Raw genomic sequence first — 20,461 nt, 5'->3', positions numbered from 1 at the left:
GTGTATTGTGTAAATGTAAATATTCTACTCTTATTAAATGCATCATTGTTCTTCTATAGTATCATATAGGGTTGCACGGTGTACCGGTACTACGGTAGTATCGCGATACCAAAGCTTCAAAATACTGGCGATGCCATTGTATTTTTTAAACGGTAGTATCGTCAGTACCGTAAGGAATGTTGTATGTGCGGCAGGTACATTTCAATTGAACATACGTGCCTGCAAAAACATTACAAGAGACTGCCGTTGACTGTCTGCTGTGCCCTGTGTAGTAAATGCTTTGTAGAATTAGCGCCTTATTGTTTCCTGATGCTTGTTAATTTTGCAATGAGATAAAGTTGCGCTTGCACGTTGTTGTTCTCAGTGCATTTTATCTGGAGAAAGGGTCTGAAATTCACTTAATTAACATCATAAAATCTTTATATACGAATGAATTCTCACAGTTTTTCCGTTGCTCATTTGACCACTTCTGGAAAAGAATAAATAGTTTGTTTCTAGAACCATCTTTGCGAACACGATTCAGACAAATGCAATTCCATTCATCAATAAGCTATAGCGGGTTTGCACTCGGTTCTTATCAATCGTGATTTTATAATTATAAATGTATTATATGTTTTAATATACATACTGCTCTCCAGTCAGGGTTAGATATTTCAAGATAGGCTGGCAAAAATGCTCCTGATAGTTCGTGACACGAGCAAGAGTTCTGTTTTTGTTTCGTTTCTAAATGAATCTGTTTATGAACAAATTGTGTGAGTCACTGACTCACTAATCCATTCATTAAGACAGTCATTTGCTTCGTTCCTGAATGAATCAGCCGTTTTGAACGAATCGGTTGAATGATTCATTGACTTAATCATTAACACTTGCTGCCACCTACTGGCTACTTTAGTCACCCATCTAAAAGTAGGCCTAATCTATCATTTTTTTACCATCTAAAAGTAGGCCTAATCTATCATTTTTTACCATCTAAAAGTAGGCCTAATCTATCATTTTTTTACCATCTAAAAGTAGGTATATTCTATCATTTTTTTCCGCCAACATTTTTATTTCTATATTCAGATTTTTATATTTGAAACATTAATATCATAACATTATTTATGCAATTGTAATTGAAGTGTAAATGCATAAATGCTACATCGTAATGTCAGTTCATACAGCTTCTGTGCAGATGAATTTGAATTTGAAGATGAATTTTGTTTACAATGATTCATTTGATTGATAATAAAAGCCTGTTATTCATTCTCATTAATGAAGTATTCAGAGAAAAATCTGGTCTTTTTTCATGTTTTTATGAAAGTTTGGTTCATTTTGTATACTGCATGGTATCGCGATACTACTTGGTATCGTGATACTTCAGCTGGTATAGTATCGTAAGACATTTTTATGGTATCGTGACAACCTTAGTATCATACTGAAATGACTGACATTTTCAGTGATTATAAAAGGAGCGCTCTTTACTTGCTTTCTGTGTAATTCAGTCGCAATTTGAAGAAAAGTTGTTTTTCATGACACTTCGTGACTTTTCACATTTTATTTTATAATAGTAATTTCATAATGTCTAAATGTAAATTCAAAAGTGTGTGGAAAAACGCTATATTCACTTATTCAGGTAAATTCACTGTTAGATTAGATCGATTACACTAGCTATTCACTCGAAACATGGCATGCTGAGGACATCTGCTGGTTAAAGCTGTGTAAATGCAACAAGAACAGCAAAAACATGTTGTACACACTTTGAAACCGCAGTGTGTGAGTTTAGAATAAACAGACCATTATTGTTCATTGTTGTGGATGCAAATATAGTTGTCGTTATAGTTATTTTATAGTTGTCATTCTTGGTGTGAACTGGCCTTTACACATTAAATCCATGGTGAATGTTGGTGATTTGTGGACTGAAAAGCCTATATAACTTGTTCGTTCATGGCACAATGTTTCTCCACATCAGCGCTGTTTGATCTGATATGGTTTTAACACAGAATTCTGCACCAGATTTTAATGCTTCTCACTATATTTTGCAGCCTTGTTATTAATTATCATTGGATCTCCCATCGCTGTGTAGCAACAGTGTTGCATGATCAAGATTGGCCCGTAAGTACCTATTCTGAGCTTGCGCAGCGCTGTCTATAATTGGTCTGTGCTCTGCAGCTCAAACACGAAGTGTGGTTTTGTTCCACTTTTGTTTTGTTTACCGCTTCTCATATGCAACAGAAATGGCAGCTCTTATCTGTTGGGCAACGTGGTGGTCGCCCCAATGTGACCTCTAACAAAATTTAGTCACACCAGCAGGAAAAAGTTTGCAAAATGCAACCATTTGGTCACAGTCTGGGGCCCTGGTTTGCATTTCACTGTTTTTATTCATTGAGGAATACTGAATCAGTTTTTGTGCAAGTGAGATGAGTAAATGCATGCACATTTAGTCTAGAACTACAATAATCATCATGTTTACACAGCACACAAAACACCACTGCACGTTGCTCTTGATTTCTCAGACAGAAGAGCTGTCAGTCAATAAACAGGAAAACATTTGAAATAGTATCACAGATATTTTGTTGTAAATTTAAAAGTAATTATGCATTACTTTACTAGTTACTTGAAAAAGTAATCTGATTACGTAACTCGCATTTTAACTTGGAATGTTTCTTTTGAACTAATCCTCAACATCAGATCGGTACAGTCTGAGTTAATGTACAAAACACTACAAGCAAAAAACGAGAACTGCTTTTTGACCTCTTTGCAGTAGTAGAAGGAAAATTACACTTCTGCAAACCCACTGTATGTATTCTGTGACTGGCTCAATTAAACCGTACATACACTAACTGTGACTTCCTGTGCCGCATGTGTGTCTGAGCTATGGAAATGGGGTGAGAACGTGTTAATTAGATGCTGCACAGTTTTTCTCCCAGGCTCAAGAAAACGTATGATCCACGGCAGTCTCTCAACTGATAATGAACTAGTGCTAAAATTACTCAAACCCAAAGAATGAGCTGAGAAATATACAAATGTGCTTAAAAAATGTGCTTTTGCGTTCTTGAATATCAAATGCAGTATGTGCATTGGAGCGTAGATAATTATGGGCATATGAAATTATTATTTCAGGTGATGTTTTATTGATAACTAAAACAATTAATTGAAGTAAAGCTGAAATAAAATAAAGTATGAAAATTGATGAAAAACTTACATTAGAAATGTTGCCTTGGAAACTAAGTGGAAGTATTACAATGACTGAAACTAAAATTGAAATAAATTAAAGATAAATTGAAATATTAAAAAGATAATAAAAATATAAAAGCACATGGCAAAATGACTTAAAATGAAAATATGAAAATAAAAGATAATTCTAAATTAATAAATAAATAAATAATAAATAAAAATTAATAAATACAATAATAGGATATAAATAATACTAAAATAACACTGGTTGGATAGTCTGACCTACAGTTCTGGGGCGAAAAATGAAATTGATGCATCCTAAATAAAGCTGAATTATCTAAATTCACTTAATAGTAAATGCTCAACTGATAAAAAGGTTGTTAGAAGGCGTTCAAGTTTGAAATTATGTTGTTTGTTTGTTTTTAACTTGTTTTGAATAGTTTTAAATACCACTTACATTAGTTGTGGTGGGATTATCATCTGTACAGTGATTAAAGGATTAGTTCACTACAGAATTAAAATTTCCTGATAATTCACTCACCCCCATGTCATCCAAAATGTTTATGTCTGTCTTTCTTCAGATGAAAAGAAATTAAGTTTTTTGAGGAAAACATTCCAGGATTTTTCTCCATATAGTGGACTTCACTGGGGTTCAACGGGTTGAAGGTCCAAATGTCAGTTTCAGTGCAGCTTCAAAGAGCTCTACATGATCCCAGACGAGGAATAAGAGTCTAGAGAAATGATGTTATTTTCTAAAAAAAAAAATAATAATTATATATTTTTAACCACAAATGCTCATCTTGCACTGCTCTGTGATGCTCCACGCATTATGTAATCACGTTGGAAAGGTCACGCGTGACGTAGGCAGAAGTACTGATTCAGTGTTTACAAAGCGAACGTGCAAAGACTAAGTCAAACGCCCTTTACAAAAAAAGCTAAAACAATGATGTCGGGTGATTTTGAGGTTGGAGAAGAAAATGAGATGGAGTTTTTCGCCCTACCGTGGTATTTCCGCCTACGTCACACGTGATCTTTCCAACATGATTAATTAATGCGTAGAGCATCACAGAGCAGTGCAAGACGAGCATTTGTGGTTAAAAAGTATATAATTTTTATTTTTTTTAGAAAATGAGTGATGGTTTCTCTAGATAAGACTCTTATTCCTCGTCTGGGATCATGTAGAGCTCTTTGAAGCTGCACTGAAACTGACATTTGGACCTTCAACCCGTTGAACCCCAGTGAAGTCCACTATATGGAGAAAAATCCTGGAATGTTTTCCTCAAAAACCTTCAATTCTTTTCGACTGAAGAAAGAAAGACATGAACATCGTGGATGACATGGGGGTGAGTAAATTATCAGGAAATTATAATTCTGAAGTGAACTAATCCTTTTAAACCATGTTTTATGTTGCAGTTCCTGAAAAAGTCACCAGTTAATTAAATCTGATTACTCATAATGAATCTTTGTGCTTCGATGCTTGAGAAAGTTGTCTGAGAATCTAATATAATCTAATGTGTTTGTAAAAATTGAATGTGTTTCCATTAATGTCATCACTGACATTATCGTAATCCCCTGATATCAGCGCTGCTGTTTTATTCATGTTTGGTGGAGTTCACTCGTGTGACTCTGTGACAAACAGCTGACAGGAAACACAACCCGTTCCTGTAAAACGGTGTTTTTTCCCCTGAGTATCCAGTGACACTGGATCAGTGTTTTTATTGAGAAGTCCAGCTCTTAGGTCACATGAACTTTGGGAAATTATGATCCACAGTGTGGAAAACACTGTGGCTGTAAATAAGACTGGAAAAGAGCAGCAGAGTCTGAATCATTGCCGTCACAGACTATGTTTAGAATACAGTAGCATATTTATTTTTCAGTATATACATGTTGTGCACAGTATGTGACTTTTCTGTATGCATGTACTCAGTGTTTCCCACAGTATTTTGTGAGACTGTGGTGGGCGGTCCCTCTCGGGGGGTCCGGGGGCATGCCCCTCCGGAGGAAAATTTTGTACATTTTAAATTTAAATGCATAAATATGGTGCATTCTGAGACCAAAATTAAGTGACTAGATCAATGAAGAAATTTGTTATCTTGTAAACAATTTTGTGCTCTAATAGTAATTTATTTATTGGTGATGGTAGGGCACATTAGTCATGCACACAACATATAGTAGGCTAAATGATAGTTCATATGTGGTCAAACATATAGAGTATAGATTTAAACCATTAAGAAATATGTAGCAAAAGAGGATACCTTTGTTGAATTAATTTATTTCTAGAATAATTAGTGGGGGGCCTGTATCTATATATCTATATTTGTAAAACTAATGGTCACTCTTTGATTAGCAGCAAAAAGTATGCTAGCCTAATTCTTGAAAAAAACTTTGCACAGTAATTTTATAAAATCTAAATATGTTAATAAAGTTTAAAATTACTATATGCATTCTTATGAAATGAAAAAAAAGTTGATTTATATATTAATGTAAAGACATATGTATTTATAATAATCTAAGATTAAAATATGTTTATTTTAAATGTATTGAGCAGCTTTTTAATGGGGCAACAAGATATAGATACGAAAGAACAAAATATGATATTAATAATTAGGGATGTCCCGATCAGGTTTTTTTGCCCTCGAGTCCGAGTCATTTGATTTTGAGTATCTGCCGATACCGAGTCCTGATCCGATACTTCTATAATACATCAAAAAAAGAATAAAGAAGAGCGAAAAAAAAACAGATCCAGGACGTTCCTTATTTTTTATTTAATTACAAACAGAGCACTTCTGTGAGGTAGCTTGAACAATCAAGTAATAAATAACATAAATTGTTCACTTCACTTCACTTTAGTGCAACAGTAAATATAAAAAAGGCTAATATAAAAACAAATATATTTGGTTTGATTTGGGTATGCTGCAGTCTGTGTAATAACTAAAATAATGTTTATATATATCATATTTTCTGGCTAGTTTACTTTAGTTTTTTATAATACACCATACTTTAACCCAAACTGAATAATAAAAAACAAGTTTAAATGGGTAAATCTTCTATTATTATTTTTGATTCTTAATTTTCTTTTCTGTCATACTCAAATTCTTGTTAAAACACATTAGACATGCGTATTGTGTGCATTTTGAATTATATTTATTTTGTCCATCAAAAGTGTGCTTTCACTTTAATTACGCATCAGCAGCGCAGCGTGTGTCTCAATCAGCTCCCTAGTTCAGTAGTCAGGGCACTGATCAGGGTATCAGCCACATTCACTTTCATTATATACTGATTCACGACCTAGGGAGCTAGGGAGCTGATTGAGACACAGGGATAGACTCGGTGCCGAGACGATCGCGGCACTGCTGCTTACGCGACGCTCCTGCCTGGCGCTTTACGAGCTGCTCCTGCTGCCTGTGTGAATGCATCCGTTGGTTGACATGCACGCTGAAAAAAATATGCGCTACTCACGCGCCGCTTACGCTTGCAGTGTGAAACAGGCCTAACTCTGTGCCACCGCATCACTATAGATGTGTTAAAAATAATGAGAATATATGTACATATATATCCGAGTCCTGATCGGGAGGTAACGTCCGATTCCGATCGAGTCTGAAACCACATGATCAGGGCCGATTTCTGATCACGTGATCGGATCTGGACATCCCTATTAATAATCTTTCAGTGTGCAAAACCATCATAATATGAAACGCTTCAAAACAGCAGAACAAACCGCTTATGCGTATTCCGGGTGCAGAATGATGCGCTTGAAGCAATATGGAGTTACAACTCGCAGGTTCGCTGCGCATTGAAAAGTTCACGGCACAAAGATAACCCCTGTGTATATCTGCAACTAACAGTTTATTGATCGTATGTTTCTTTTCACTTTTAAATACCAGTTATTGTGCGTGTGACGCCAATTCATAATCCTTGTGTTGTGCGATCTAACCTAGCCAGTATAACATCGTTCAGAAACGGCAATAAACCCCAACAAGATGTAACGTTAGTCATTTTATGCAAATCCACAGCCCTTTATCTACATATCAAGTATTATAATGAGAATATATCATATTGGAGAGTTTTACCGTGCTGACTGTCGTTACCGAACGCGACGCGCTGTTTGAGTGCTGAATGATTGACAGCTGCAGCGGAGGGAAGACGAGTTTCCGTGAACATAAAAGTTAACGATGTAGGGCTACATATTCTTCTGTCCCTCAAATGAAACTATGGAATGGCTTCATATGACTTTGAATATAGTGCACGAAAACTTAATTGGTGCAACTCTATTTCTTTTGCCCTATGACTCAATTATCAACCAATTATTTAAATATCGCGACAGGCGTACTTTGAGACTGTGGCGGGACAAATTAGAATGTGGCGGGCCGCCACAGTCTAGTCAATGTATGGGAAACACTGATGTACTGTAATACATATAACCTAATATAGGTGAATTGCAGTATCCTACAAATCAATTGATTTGACATTTCATTCTTAGTGACAAGTAAAATATCAATAATATCAGCTTTGGTTTTTAAGATCTATGTTTTGTCTTATTCAATCAGACTGCCAAAAATATATTTTACCCAAGAGGTAAAAATGCAAAACAACAAATTTGATCACTCCAATGTCAAGTCACCTTTATTTCTATAGTGTTTTATACAATACAGATAGTTTCAAAGCAGCTTTTCAGGGATAAACAGTAAAATAATGATTCAATGATGCAAAGAATTCAATTCTGTTCAGTGTTTCAATGATTCAGTGATTCAGTGATGCAAAGAATTCAGTTCAGTGTTGATTCAGTTCAGTTCAATAACTGTGTAAGTTATGGATTGAGTTCAATTAATCTATAAAGCAGCTCAATGTGAATTAAATGTGATTGTTTTGATGTGTTTCAAAAATTTAAGTAGGACCTTCAGATTTGTAACTGTTTGAGACTGATGTTGTGTTGTCAGTGTTGACATAATTTTCCTGCTTCTCCAAAGTGATTTGTCACATGACACTTATGGCTCAGGCGATTGGTTGAAAGAACCTGTATGTGGAACAGAGTAACCATGAGTCAAGATGAAATCATTAGCAGTGAAAGTAAAAGATCCCTGTGCGCAGAAGAACTTTGTATACCATGACCTGTTTGTTCAGTCAGATTGAACCTTGATCTGGTTCGCTTTCTAAATCTACAAACTAGTTACAGTTACATCCTCCTTATCCTTCCTGTTTCACTGTCCTTCTGTTCATTATTTGTTTTCCTCTCTGTGTATCATCATCTTCATCTTCTGTTCGTCTCATTCCATCGGCCTTTTTCTCTCCTGTGTCACGTGTTTCCAGCCCCTCGCTGTCCATTGAGCCCCTTACCATCATCTACAATCTGATGTTCAGATAGTGGGACCCTGATTCTCTGGTGAGTGTCTGAAGCCTGCAGAAGGTCATGACCTCTGTGCTCTTCAATAATCCTGCCTTGAAAGTTTGATAGTACTAACGAGTTGTATGGAGACTAGATTAAAGTGTGTTATTGGAGTGATTGAGTTTGACCTTTTCAAATAGGATGATGTTTCTGGGCCGTGACTCGCTATTTTGAGATATTTCAAGAGATTTTAAAGGAACATTTTTTCTACAAATGCAAATTGTAATCAATTACTTCATGTTCCACAGAGGAAGAAAAGTCATATGGGTCTGTTTCAGTAAAAGATAACATTTTTATTATTATTAGGGGTTCGAGCATGTAGCTCTGAAACCCTATTGTAATTGTTAAATTTTCCAAGGATCTGCATTCGCCTCTGAAAATGATCAGAGGTAAATGAAAATGAAACTTTGAGGGCTGGTAGTACTCACACTGTCTACAGCATCACCAAGACTTGCCCCAATCGGCCTGACGGGGGCGCTACAGCAGTGAAAAGTACAAAATGGCTCATAACTCCTAAAATGGTTAGGTGTATGCTCAAGTGTCTTATATCGTCGGAATCACTCATCGCCAACATTTTTGGGTATTTTAGATTTTTTGAAAAACATTTGCGAACTAGTCCAAGGTTTTTGGCCCAATTGGAACCAAACCAGTGCAGCGAGATAGTCAGTGGAGTCTGATTGTCAATAATTATCAAAAAAAAAAAGTTGAAATTTCGATTCAAGGTCCCTAATGGCCACCAAAACTTTCGAAGTGGGTGGAGCCACTTTTACTAAAATGGCTATAATTAATGAACGGACTGAGATATTTTCACTAAACTCGGCACACCTATGTAAGAGCTCATTCTGTGGCTGCGTGAAAAAGGACGTTGCAACTGGACACATGGTGGCACTATAACATGAAAAAATAAATGAAAATGATAGCCTATAAAGTCATGTCTGCCATCGGCCAATGAATTTTGAGCAGCTATCAGACAAGGTTAACGGAGGCCGATTGGAACGAAACTCACTGGGCCCTAGAAGCCTGTGAGAAATTTGAAAGAAATCGGCCATTAGGGGGCACCTTTGTGTTTTTCACATGCATAAAAAAAGAATTGTGTATCGTGCGATTTTTTTTTCACACATGCCTACAACAATCGTACCACATTCTGGGCAATTTTGCCTCTAGGACCGCCTTTGTCCATCGACTCATTCGTTAAATATTGGAGATTATTTCAAAAACCAACTTTGGCGAACTAGTCTTAGGTTTTTGGCTCAACCTCAATAACTGTTGAAAAGCTTTAAAAACTATATATTTCCTATGGTAAATTGCCTGTATTTACTGTAAATGGTCTTTTCCATCTGATCGAGATGGTTACAGGCTTGCTAAATAAAACATAATACCTTTTTAGGCATGTGCTTAAAGGCCTTAAAGCTCTTGAACCCTGATAATTGCAGCTTACAGCTATTATCATTATTAGAGCTGTCATGATTCCTTGATTAGAGTGCTTGATTTAACAAAATTCTTACTTGCAATTTACCCTTGTCGATTAACCCACAAAATACAGGAAGTGACACATTCCACGTACAAGAATCGCATTATTAGACCGTTTTCTTTTAAAACCATTTAAACCCATACTAAAGCATAATGCTATTGTGAATTCACAAAGGCTGCAATTCAATTAAATAAATATATGCGCTGTGGGTTTAATATATATGCACTTGAAATATTATTAAACCATGACAAGTTCTTGACAGATTTTTTTGAGATTCATCTATTGATTTTATTTATCCATTTATTCATCCATTATTTTTTTATTTTATTTTATTAGTTTATTTTAATGACCCTGACCCATAAAATGTTATTGGACAAGTTTTGTGAGATTCATCCATTTAGGTCAGGTATTATGTGATTTGAGGCACAGCCTCAGTCATGTAGCTTTATTAGATGAAGATGATATTGGGGGGGTTGTTTGAGGTGACTGAACGCTGAAACTAGGAAGTGATTTGTTTGTATAGAGCTGTTAAAACTGCTCTAGTCTGTATGAATCTGAAAAGGAAGGAAACTGAGTCACTTGTTTTTTTATTGCGCATTTTCTCTTGTTTTTGGGGTGAAAAATGACTTGGTTGTGTTCCTGATTTTTTTGAGATTCACCCTAAAGAGAGCAAAGCATGTCAGTCAGCCGTTGTCGCCTGTTATTTTTAAATATTTTTTTGGAAGCTGGTTTTGTCCGTGTCAAACGCTTTTGTGGAAGCTGTGGATTAGTGAAGGGCACTCAACTGACTCTCGCTGCAGCAGCTTCTGTGACGTGTGCGTGGAGTCTGACAGCTGGAGGATCAGTCAAAGCTGCTGTCGAGCCTGTGACGGCATTAACCCCCATGGTTACTAGTTAAAAAGGTCAGGTGGCCGTCTACAGATGGAAATCCTGGGAGGATTAGACATTCCTTGAGTTTAATTAATGTGTCTGCCTGTGATTTTTGATAGGTATTTTATAATTTAAATATTTAAAAAAATGACAAGTTCTTGACAGGTTTTGCGAGATTCACTCATTTAGGACAGATAGTCTGTGATTTGAGACGCAGCCACAGTCATGTAGTTGCACCAGCAGCTGTAGTATATTTCCCTGAGTCTGGCCTCTTACTCACTCGCTCATGTGAGTGGAAGTTGCTCCATGTAATGTGATTATTCTGTGTCTGTTCCAGTAAATGGAGGCTGGCAGGAGAAACAGAGACGTCTTTGAATTTTTTTGCGCACTCACTGGCCGAGTGAATGGAGGAGAAGTCTTTATTGATTTAAAAACTGTCCAAAGACAATGTGTGTCTCATTTCCATACATTTGTGTAGAACATATCTACAAAGGACATATTTAAAACAAGTGTTTGATGCACTTCTAAAGTTCATATTGCAAGGCTCCCTTGCCAGACCATTTTTGTGGCACTTGCTCAATTCAAGCAGCGCGATTACGATTGTTCAAAGTTACATGTTTGATCAAACTCCTAACCAATAGTGTTACACTAGTCCTGCACTTGTCCTGTGCTACAAACATGAATGCTTCCTCAAAACAATCTTGTTCATCAGTGCAATCTGATGATGTTGTTTTCCTCTGATTTCAGGTCAGTCTTCAGTGCTTGGAGAGTTTTCTGTGCACATTTCACTGTGTGAAACACCTCAGTGACCCGAGAGGAAAGGATGCGCTCAAATTCTGGTAAGCTTTTACATGATGATCCGCATTACTATGTGTTTAAGCGTCTTTCTGGTTGACAAACTTCTTATGTTTAAAGCAGTGGTTCTCAAAGATTGGGGCGCTGGAGATCAGTAGAAAAAAGAAAACAGCGTTGAAGTGTGTGAATAGCAGTTGATGCTAGCTGCCTTTTATAAAGCAGCACCAAACGTTGACTTGTCACCGTCTAAACAAAGCCTGACGTAGATGTTCCTCGCCATAGAAAAGCATCTCTTCGGCGGTCGGCATCACAAGCTGCTATTGTGAACGTGCCGCTCTGCTGACGTTTTTCAGCAAGAAGACGTACAAGAGCTTGTGAGGCACTGTCGAAAGAGCTCACTGCAGCCACCGATTATACATTTTTTAAAGGTTTAAAAGGGGGCGTGACCAAAATTTTGAGAACAGCTGGTTCAAAGGAATAGTTCACCCAAAAAAAGCAAGATTTTGAATAACATCTTTATTGTTACACTGAAATTTATCTGCATTTTTGTCACCAAATAAAATCGCATTTGCGATTGAAAATTAGTGTGTGCGACTGAAAAAGTAATTTACTGACCCGATCAGATCCGGTTCTATAGGGGTGCTAGCGGGTACACCCTCAGTTGAAACTAATTAGAGCATATTGGCCAAACAGATTTTGCAAACGTACCAGTGCGTATTTGTGTTTGCACTTTGGAGAGCGTGGAGAGAGAACGTGTTTTTGCAGCGTTGAGCAATGTAGCCAATCACAGACATATCTGTCAGTTTCTTGAACACAATGGCCAATCAGAGGCGTTTAAGTTAAATTCCACTCCCGCCCAAAACACTGGAGTTTGATCAGTTGTTATGCAAGCTTGTGAATCCTCTCATTATAACAGAGTACAGACACAATGTAATAATAATTCAATAAACATGAAGTTAATACATGATGTGACGTACGTTTTAGGAACACTTTTGTCAGATTTTGCTCTATTTCATATTTTTTATTTATAGCATATTTTATATTTATAACATATGATATAGTTAAGCAACATTACACGACCAAGAGTACAATTTTCCTGAATATGCCGAATTAAAACATCGCGATTGAAAACACTGATTTCATACAACAGTTCAATAAACTGTTAAAAGTAGTTCAAATTAAATCACTTACATTTTAGATGCAATGTTGACAGTTTTTGTTTTGTTTCAGCAGCAAAAATAGTTTCAAACAAAGATCACAGCAGAACCATAGTGCATTTCATGACAACACAATCATGTTTTCATTACTGAATGATTTGGTTGAGTCAAAGATTCAATGACCCATTCATAAACAACTGCCTCGTTCTTGAATGAATCATCTGTTTGAATGAATCATTTGAATGAATGACTCAATGACTCCCTCATTAAGACGGTCACCTGCCGCCACCTACTAGCGGTTTAGTTTCATGTTTAGAAGTAACATTTTTTCCAGCATTTATTTGTATATTCAAAAAAATATAGATAGTTCTATCTATCTATCTATCTATCTATCTATCTATCTATCTATCTATCTATCTATCTATCTATCTATCTGTCTATCTATCTGTCTATCTATCTAATAACATTATTTAATGCAGTTGTAATTTTTTAGTGTAAATTACTTAATTTGACTGGTAATAGCCTTATAGTGTCTTATTATTCTAATTGAATTTATTGATCAAATTTAAGAATTTAAAATGAAAGATGAAGCATACATTTAATAAGATTAGGGGGAAAAAGCCTTTTATAAAGGTAAAAAAAAAAAAATGCCCTCGGGGGAAAATATCACAAATATGCAGATTTAAGTGTCAAAGCTGATTGAACACTGATGACAATATTGCTTTAGAATAAATTATATTTACAACACAAAAATCCTATTTTTTCCAGACAAGTGAATTTTTGCTGGTGCTTCTAACTTTTTGAAGTTGGGAGCACCAGCGCTACTAAGTAAAAAAGTTAATTTCTAGCCCTGGAATGGATCTGTGTTTTTAAATGAATATAGTGAGTAAATGATTCAACGATCTATTCATAAAGACAGTCGCTTGCTTTGTTCCTGAATGAATCAGGCGTTTGAATGAATCGATTGAATGAATGATTCGGTGAATACAGTGACTTGCCGCTCAATACTGGCAGTTTTAGTTTCATTTTTAAAGTAGCATTTTAGTTATTTAGTATTTCTACTCATTAAACAGTCTGTAAACCTCTGTGTCACCTCTGCAGTGCAAAGATTAATTTTGTTGATAGTGATTTATATGATTGGTAACTTATTCTTAACTCAATTTATAAATATAAATTTATGAATTTAACATAAAAGATGTCACATTTAATAAGGGGTTCCTAAAAAGAAAGCATAGAGCCCTGCCATGTCATTTTTTTTCTTTCCCCCATCACCACATCCCTTTAGGATTTCAGTAGCTTATTTTTCTGAGGTATTTTATGTACAATCAGATCACAGTTCTTGATCAGTGTATTTTGTGTAATTTATCTAAATGCCCGATTACAGATCCGCCCTAAGTTCTTTGAACCTTGTGTCGAAATCAACTCCGAATCATAGCAACCAGCATCTAGAGCTCATGTTAATTAGCATTGTGTTGAGAGAAGCTGATCGTTTGAGGCGAGCGATACAAAAGCTTTCTTTGTCTGGCCGAGTGGCTACTTGCCGTGCACTCAATTAAGTGTGTTTTCTCAGCTCCTAATCTTTATCTCATGATCATGTGCGGGTCCTGGAACTTTAGACACAGGAACTGGACAAAGCTACAGCCCGTTTGATGTGAATGCATTAACCCTCTCTTATAGCATGTGATTATTGCATATGAAACCCTTTGACCCTTTCAGAACTTTTATCTGCTTTGAGTGAGATAATAAAATAATTACTTTGTTAAAGGAATAGTTCACGCAGAAATTAAAAATGTGCATGTTTTATTCACTCTTATGTTGTTCCAAACTTGTCTGATTTCCTTATTTTCCATACATAAAGAAGACTTTTTTTCATCTGCTCCACTTTACCATAGCATATTGTTAAAGTGGAACAGGGAGATACTGGTAAAGTGGGACAGCATATCAAGTTATGAGTTTATTATTAACTTGCAAAGCAATAATAATGATAATGAAATGGGACTTCCATATATACTGTACACAGTATAGTGTATTTACATGTGTGTAGTGCAGTGTATTTACATGTCACAAAATGTATTTCAGAATCAAATTCTTAGATGTTCATATTAGCATATGTTGCAAACAAACAAACAAAAACAATATTTCAAATAAACTATATGAATATACTGTCTACTAGGGTTGCACAGTTATGACAAAAATCATAAATGTCGATTATTCCATTGAAATTGTAATTGCGATTTATTAATTAAAATCACAGTTGCATTGAATGTTGTTTTGAATAGCTTTATACCATAGTTTGAAGCAACTGCATGCCATATTTTCTTTGTAAAAATAAAAAACAAGCTGAAAACACTCTTCCTGATTTACCACCAGGGTGGTTCCCCGAGAGCTAATGTTCCCCTAGGGCCATTTTCCTGATTGCATTCGCACCGCCAGTAGGAACTCTGAAGTGACGTAAACTCCACTTGTTGTTGTAACTTTTATTTTGACGGCGCTGAGAACAGCTCAGCCAGATATCGCATTCTCCGTCTTCATTAGTTTACAGTCTGTTTAACAGTCCTTTTTAATACATTATTAAATAGAACTCTGTTATAAGTTACAAAGAAAGTAGACAGCATATGGAAAAAGTATTAGCTTTTGCTGTGTGTTTGATGCCCGATGTTGCAAGCTGAGCAGAAATACATAATCATGTTTTGCCTGGTCCGCTCAAAGTTGTGCTGGATTTTCTCCTTGACGTAAAGTTTAGAGGTTCATCTATCACTGTTTTCCATGTTTGTAGAGTTAGTTCGTGGAGTAAATATACAGGCTGTGTACATGACTTTTTAAAAATGGCAGGTGCTTGTGTTTCGCGTTCGTTTGACCAATCACCGTACACTTACGTCACTGGTAGTTCCTTTTGTTCTGGGTTAGATTTAATGGCTCTGAGTTCGATCTTTTACACTCTGAAGAAGTCGTGATTCACCTCTCAGAATGTAACATGCTCTAAACACACCTCTTAAGCATGCACAATAATGTAAGTAGATATTTTTTGTTGTAATCGCGCCTTTGAACGGTTACGAAATTGTGGCATCAGTAAACGTTGTTGCGATTAGAAATTTAATTAATTGTGCAGCCCTACTGTCTTCTATTGTCCCACTATGACAATATTACTTGGGAATAAATAAATAAACCCACTAAAGATAGTTCTTAATTTTGCTTCTGACTAGACATTAACACTTTACAATCAGGTTCCATTGGTTAACATTAGAAAGCTACATTAGTCAACATCAGTTAACAATGAAAAATACTTCTAAAACATTTGTTAATCTTAGTTCAACATTTACGTATACACTATTAAAATAAAAAAAGTTGTATCTGTTAATATTAATGGCCCTGAGCTAACATGAACTTACGATGAACCATTGTAATTTTATTAACAAAGTGCAACAAATGAATTGCAAAATTGGAATTTCACATAAAACATTTGCGAATAAAGCAGTGTTTCCAACTTATGTGCTATACAGAAAACAAAAACATCACTTCCTGGGAAACTGGCGCAAAATATCAGTAATGAAAATGGAAGTTGCTGCAGTTGAGGAAGCTACTGTGGCTCTCTTTTCCTCGATCATAAATGACTTACATCTCAGAGCAAGCAGACGAAACAGAATTAACATCGTGTTCTCTTCCGTTCGGATGCTGGTGTTTGGGAACGCAATCATGTGAGACGCTTCTGGAAGGAAATTAAACCAAATCATTGTGTAATGACAGGCTCAGGCATTTCAGAATAACGAAAACAATATTTGAGATGCTGTGCAATGAACCTGATCCACTGCTGAGTCCAGTTATCCAATCACATCCCCTGCTGAGGCAGTCACCTGAGTTTTTTGTTGCGCATCGAGGGATTTATTTGGTAATGTGTTTCCATTGTAGTTTATGCTTCTTATCGGATACTAAAATGATCTGACTCAATTGAGCACTCAAGTTTTATTATGCACATTTTTAGAATTTATGCACATCTTGGCATTTCCATCCAGCGTTTTTTATTTTAAGAACATGGCTAGTGTTGGTTAATGCATTAACCTAATGGTGAACCATTAACCTTATTGTAAAGTGTTACATTATCTTAATGGGATTGTATAACAAACCTATTCCAAAGCCATATGATTTGCTTTCTTCTGTTGAACACAAACAAAGATATTTTGAAAAATGTTTGTTTTTGTTTTTTTGTCCATACAGTGTCTTTTGAACCCCAACATTCTTCAAAATATCTTCTTTCATTTTCTATGTTCTATTGGAGAAGGTTAAGTAATAGGATTGTTTCAGTGTCTGACAAATGGCAGGTTCACCATCTAAGCTTTACAACTAAATCTAATTACTCCAAGTCACCCCCGGGCCTGACCAGAAGTTTGCTTCCCAGCCTGCCCCTGTACGGCCATGTGACATCACATGCTTTCATGTGATGCACTGATCAACTCAAAATCTGGAAAGCTTCCATCTGAAATTCCAATTTAATGGAATTTACAGAGCAGGACAGAAAATTCAGTCATTAGTGAAGCATGGAGGCATGCGGACGCAGGCTTGACTCTTGCGGCTTAGTTTACTACGACCATGAGTGGAATATGTGGCTGAAACGGTGTGGACGATGGTGGAGATTTTGAGTTCCACTGCAGGCTGGTTATAGGAGGTAGGTTGGCAAGAATACTGTGTGTTTCTGGGTACTGTGGATTTAAAGAGGCGTGTCTTTAATGCACCAACTGGGTGTGTTTATGGTGGGTGTGGTAGAGCCGCTGTGATGTAAATCATTTTAAAATGCTAAATTGTGTATTTGAGTACTGTGTAACACAGAGCTTGTGTTTTTAGGGGTGGGCGGTATATATAAGGTCTGAAAAAGTATGAAAAAAAAAAAAGTGTGTATGGAAAAATATTTGTTTCCAGACTATTTCCCCTATTCAGTTTTCTAAAATTAAAAATTTCTAAGCATAAATTTAGCATGCAAATGGGTGAATTCATGGCAAAAGTTTAGTGATCATTTTGTGATTGTTGCAAAACTGTTTGTCCTTACTGTAAGCAAGTCTCTTTTGAACGTCACTAAACGGATGTGCTGCAACAGATAAAGGTGCAAATGATTATTTAATTCAGACTGTACTTTGCTGTTTGGTGGTTGTGCAACATCAAACCACGATTACAGCATCAAACCGATGTGTCAGAGGTGAATACTTGCAGGTTATTTTAGGTTCTTCTCATCATGTAAGCTCATGTTAGAGAAAACCAATGGGGTTTCCCTTGAAAACTTGAGAAAATAATTAGATGATTGTACTATATACCAAATATAATTCTGCATGATTCATTTATATTAAATATGGTCTGAAAAATCTACAGAGAGGTTTGGAAATTTGAGTATGAAAAAGTATGAAATTGTATATATATTTAAAAAATTAACTAATTAATCACACATTTTTCTGTAATATTTCTGTAAGTTTTTAATATTTTTATATTGTAATAATTTCAGTTAGTCTCCAAATTAATGTAGAAACAACTTTAAAGACAGTATATTTTAAATATTTATTTAATGGCATCTTTTTATGAATGAAGGCCAGTATCACTGAAACTAATACTGGTACTAATGTCTCTATGAATTTGATTTATTTTTACATTTTTTTTTAATCAGTTATAGACATTCAACATTACAGTATAACTAAAAGCTATCAATTTCAACATTTAGTTTTGCATTTATTCGCTTCTTGTTTGTTCTACTGACTGTGGTAAAGTGATACGGCTGAAATCCTGTCCAGCGGTTGATGCGGTGGATGGAATAACTGGTTGATGCGATACAGTACGCTTGGGTCCGTGTCTGATGACAGGATCTGCTGTCCGTGTCCATGAAGCCTAATCTTGTTGCATAACATCACTGTAGTTCCTGTCAGACCTCACATAGTTGTACAAGGTTTTTCCTAGGTCAAAAATTCTCTGTTATTTTGCATTTACTCTCCAAGACGAGGTATACAAAGCTGCGCTCTTGCGAAAACTCCTGTTTTAATCAGTGAAACTGACTATGCTGTGCAATGAATCTCTTATTGACATTGTGTTTATACTTTGTTGGTTATAATTAAAGGATTAATCATAAGCCTGTAGAGCTTGTGCTGTCTGTGATTGGCTACAAAACTCAACGCTGCAAAAACACATTGTAAATAGAAACCTTTGATGCTCGTTCACAAAAAAACGCTTATATTTTCAGTACAGGAAAAACCCTATCATAGTCTGTGCTCAAACCATAGTCTGTGTGCAAACCATAAATTACATTTCACTGATCGAGTTTTGAATGGTTAACTGGATTATTCAAATGAATGAGCGAACTAAGTGAGCTTCCTACATAGGCAGCATCTTAACTGCACTCCCGTTCAAAGGCTGTTGACAGACAGACTGCATAATTACGTGTAAATATAAATAAAAAAATAAAAATAAAAAAAAACTAAAGGTTTTCTTGTACCTAAATCCATTTATATTTTTAAAAAAAAATGACTTTATGGAACATGAAACCATCTGAGCAGTTTCACTTGGTTTATTTCTTGTGAATTTATACAAAAAGAGAACTTTGTAATGTATCTGAAACTAAAGCAAAGCTCTGAGATTGTTTGAGCACCCGAGCAGGTGATTTACAGATTTTCATGCTGTCGTTTTCCACCATTAGCTCGGACATGAGTGGGGCCAGTAACACCCTGGCACGGGAGTTCCTGACGGATGTGCACCAGTTGTGTAGTGCGGTGGCCCAGCGGGCGGAGGATGAGGAGGAAAGTCACATGGTGGCTCTGGGAGAGTATCTGGTGCGTGGACGCGGATTCCTGCTCCTCAGCACCCTGGACTCTGTCATTGACCAGGTTGGTCAGAGAAGCTTAATTTTAATATATTTTTACCCATACATTGACTGTCAAAAGTTTGGTATAATGAAGCTTTTTTTAATGTTTTTGAAAGAAGTTTCTTCTGCTTACCATTGCTTTATTTATTTGATCCAAAATACAGTAAAAACAGTAATATTGTGAAATATGAATACAATTTAAAATAATGTGAATATATAGTAAAATATTATATATTCAAAGCTGAATGTTCAGTATCATTACTCCAGTCTTCAGTGTCACATGATCCTTCAGAAATCATTCTAATATGATGATCTTAGAAAAGATCATCTTTTGAAAAGACGTTCTATGGCACCTTTAATATTTTACAGTATTAAGGCCTTTGCACACTGAGTCCGAAATTTTCGCATGCGTTTTTTCGTATTCGCAATCCTAAAAATTCGTCACGCACAGAGACCTTACACACTGAGTCCGATGCGTATTAATGAATGCGTTGCGAAAAAATCGCAAAAAAATATAAAATGAAGTCTTCAAGCAGTGAGCACGATTAGTTGAAAAAGAAAGAGGAAATATTGGGTCCAGGTCGAATTTATTTATTTATTTATTAGGTCGAATTTATTTTTTAACGTGCGAAAGTTTCGCATGCGAATTTCGGACTCAGTGTGCAATGACCTTTACTGTTTTTACTGTATTTTTATCAAACAAATTTCAAAGATACTTCTTTGAAAAACATCACAAAAATCACTCTAGTATTTGCAGTGACCAAGACATGCATCAAAATGTATATTATATCATAAGACTTTCA

General features: G+C 35.8%; 1 protein-coding gene across 4 annotated transcripts in view; it reads left to right on the top strand.

The window, feature by feature from the left end:
- Window positions 1–20,461, top strand: part of lyst (lysosomal trafficking regulator) — a 98,241-nt gene that overhangs the window by 11,689 nt on the left and 66,091 nt on the right. For 2 of the 4 annotated variants that reach the window (XM_048203966.1, XM_048203964.1), the window contains exons 3-4: window positions 11,625–11,716; window positions 19,494–19,680. In XM_048203966.1, the coding sequence (XP_048059923.1) occupies window positions 11,625–11,716; window positions 19,494–19,680 (279 nt within the window). Of the gene's footprint in view, window positions 1–8,460; window positions 8,534–10,579; window positions 10,910–11,624; window positions 11,717–19,493; window positions 19,681–20,461 lie in introns of those variants that run through there. The other 2 variants (XM_048203967.1, XM_048203968.1) reach the window with 2 other exon arrangements.

Source organism: Megalobrama amblycephala, linkage group LG10 (assembly GCF_018812025.1).
Source record: "Megalobrama amblycephala isolate DHTTF-2021 linkage group LG10, ASM1881202v1, whole genome shotgun sequence".
Classification (NCBI taxonomy): Eukaryota; Metazoa; Chordata; class Actinopteri; order Cypriniformes; family Xenocyprididae; genus Megalobrama; species Megalobrama amblycephala.
This window is presented reverse-complemented; position numbering and strand designations above follow the sequence as displayed.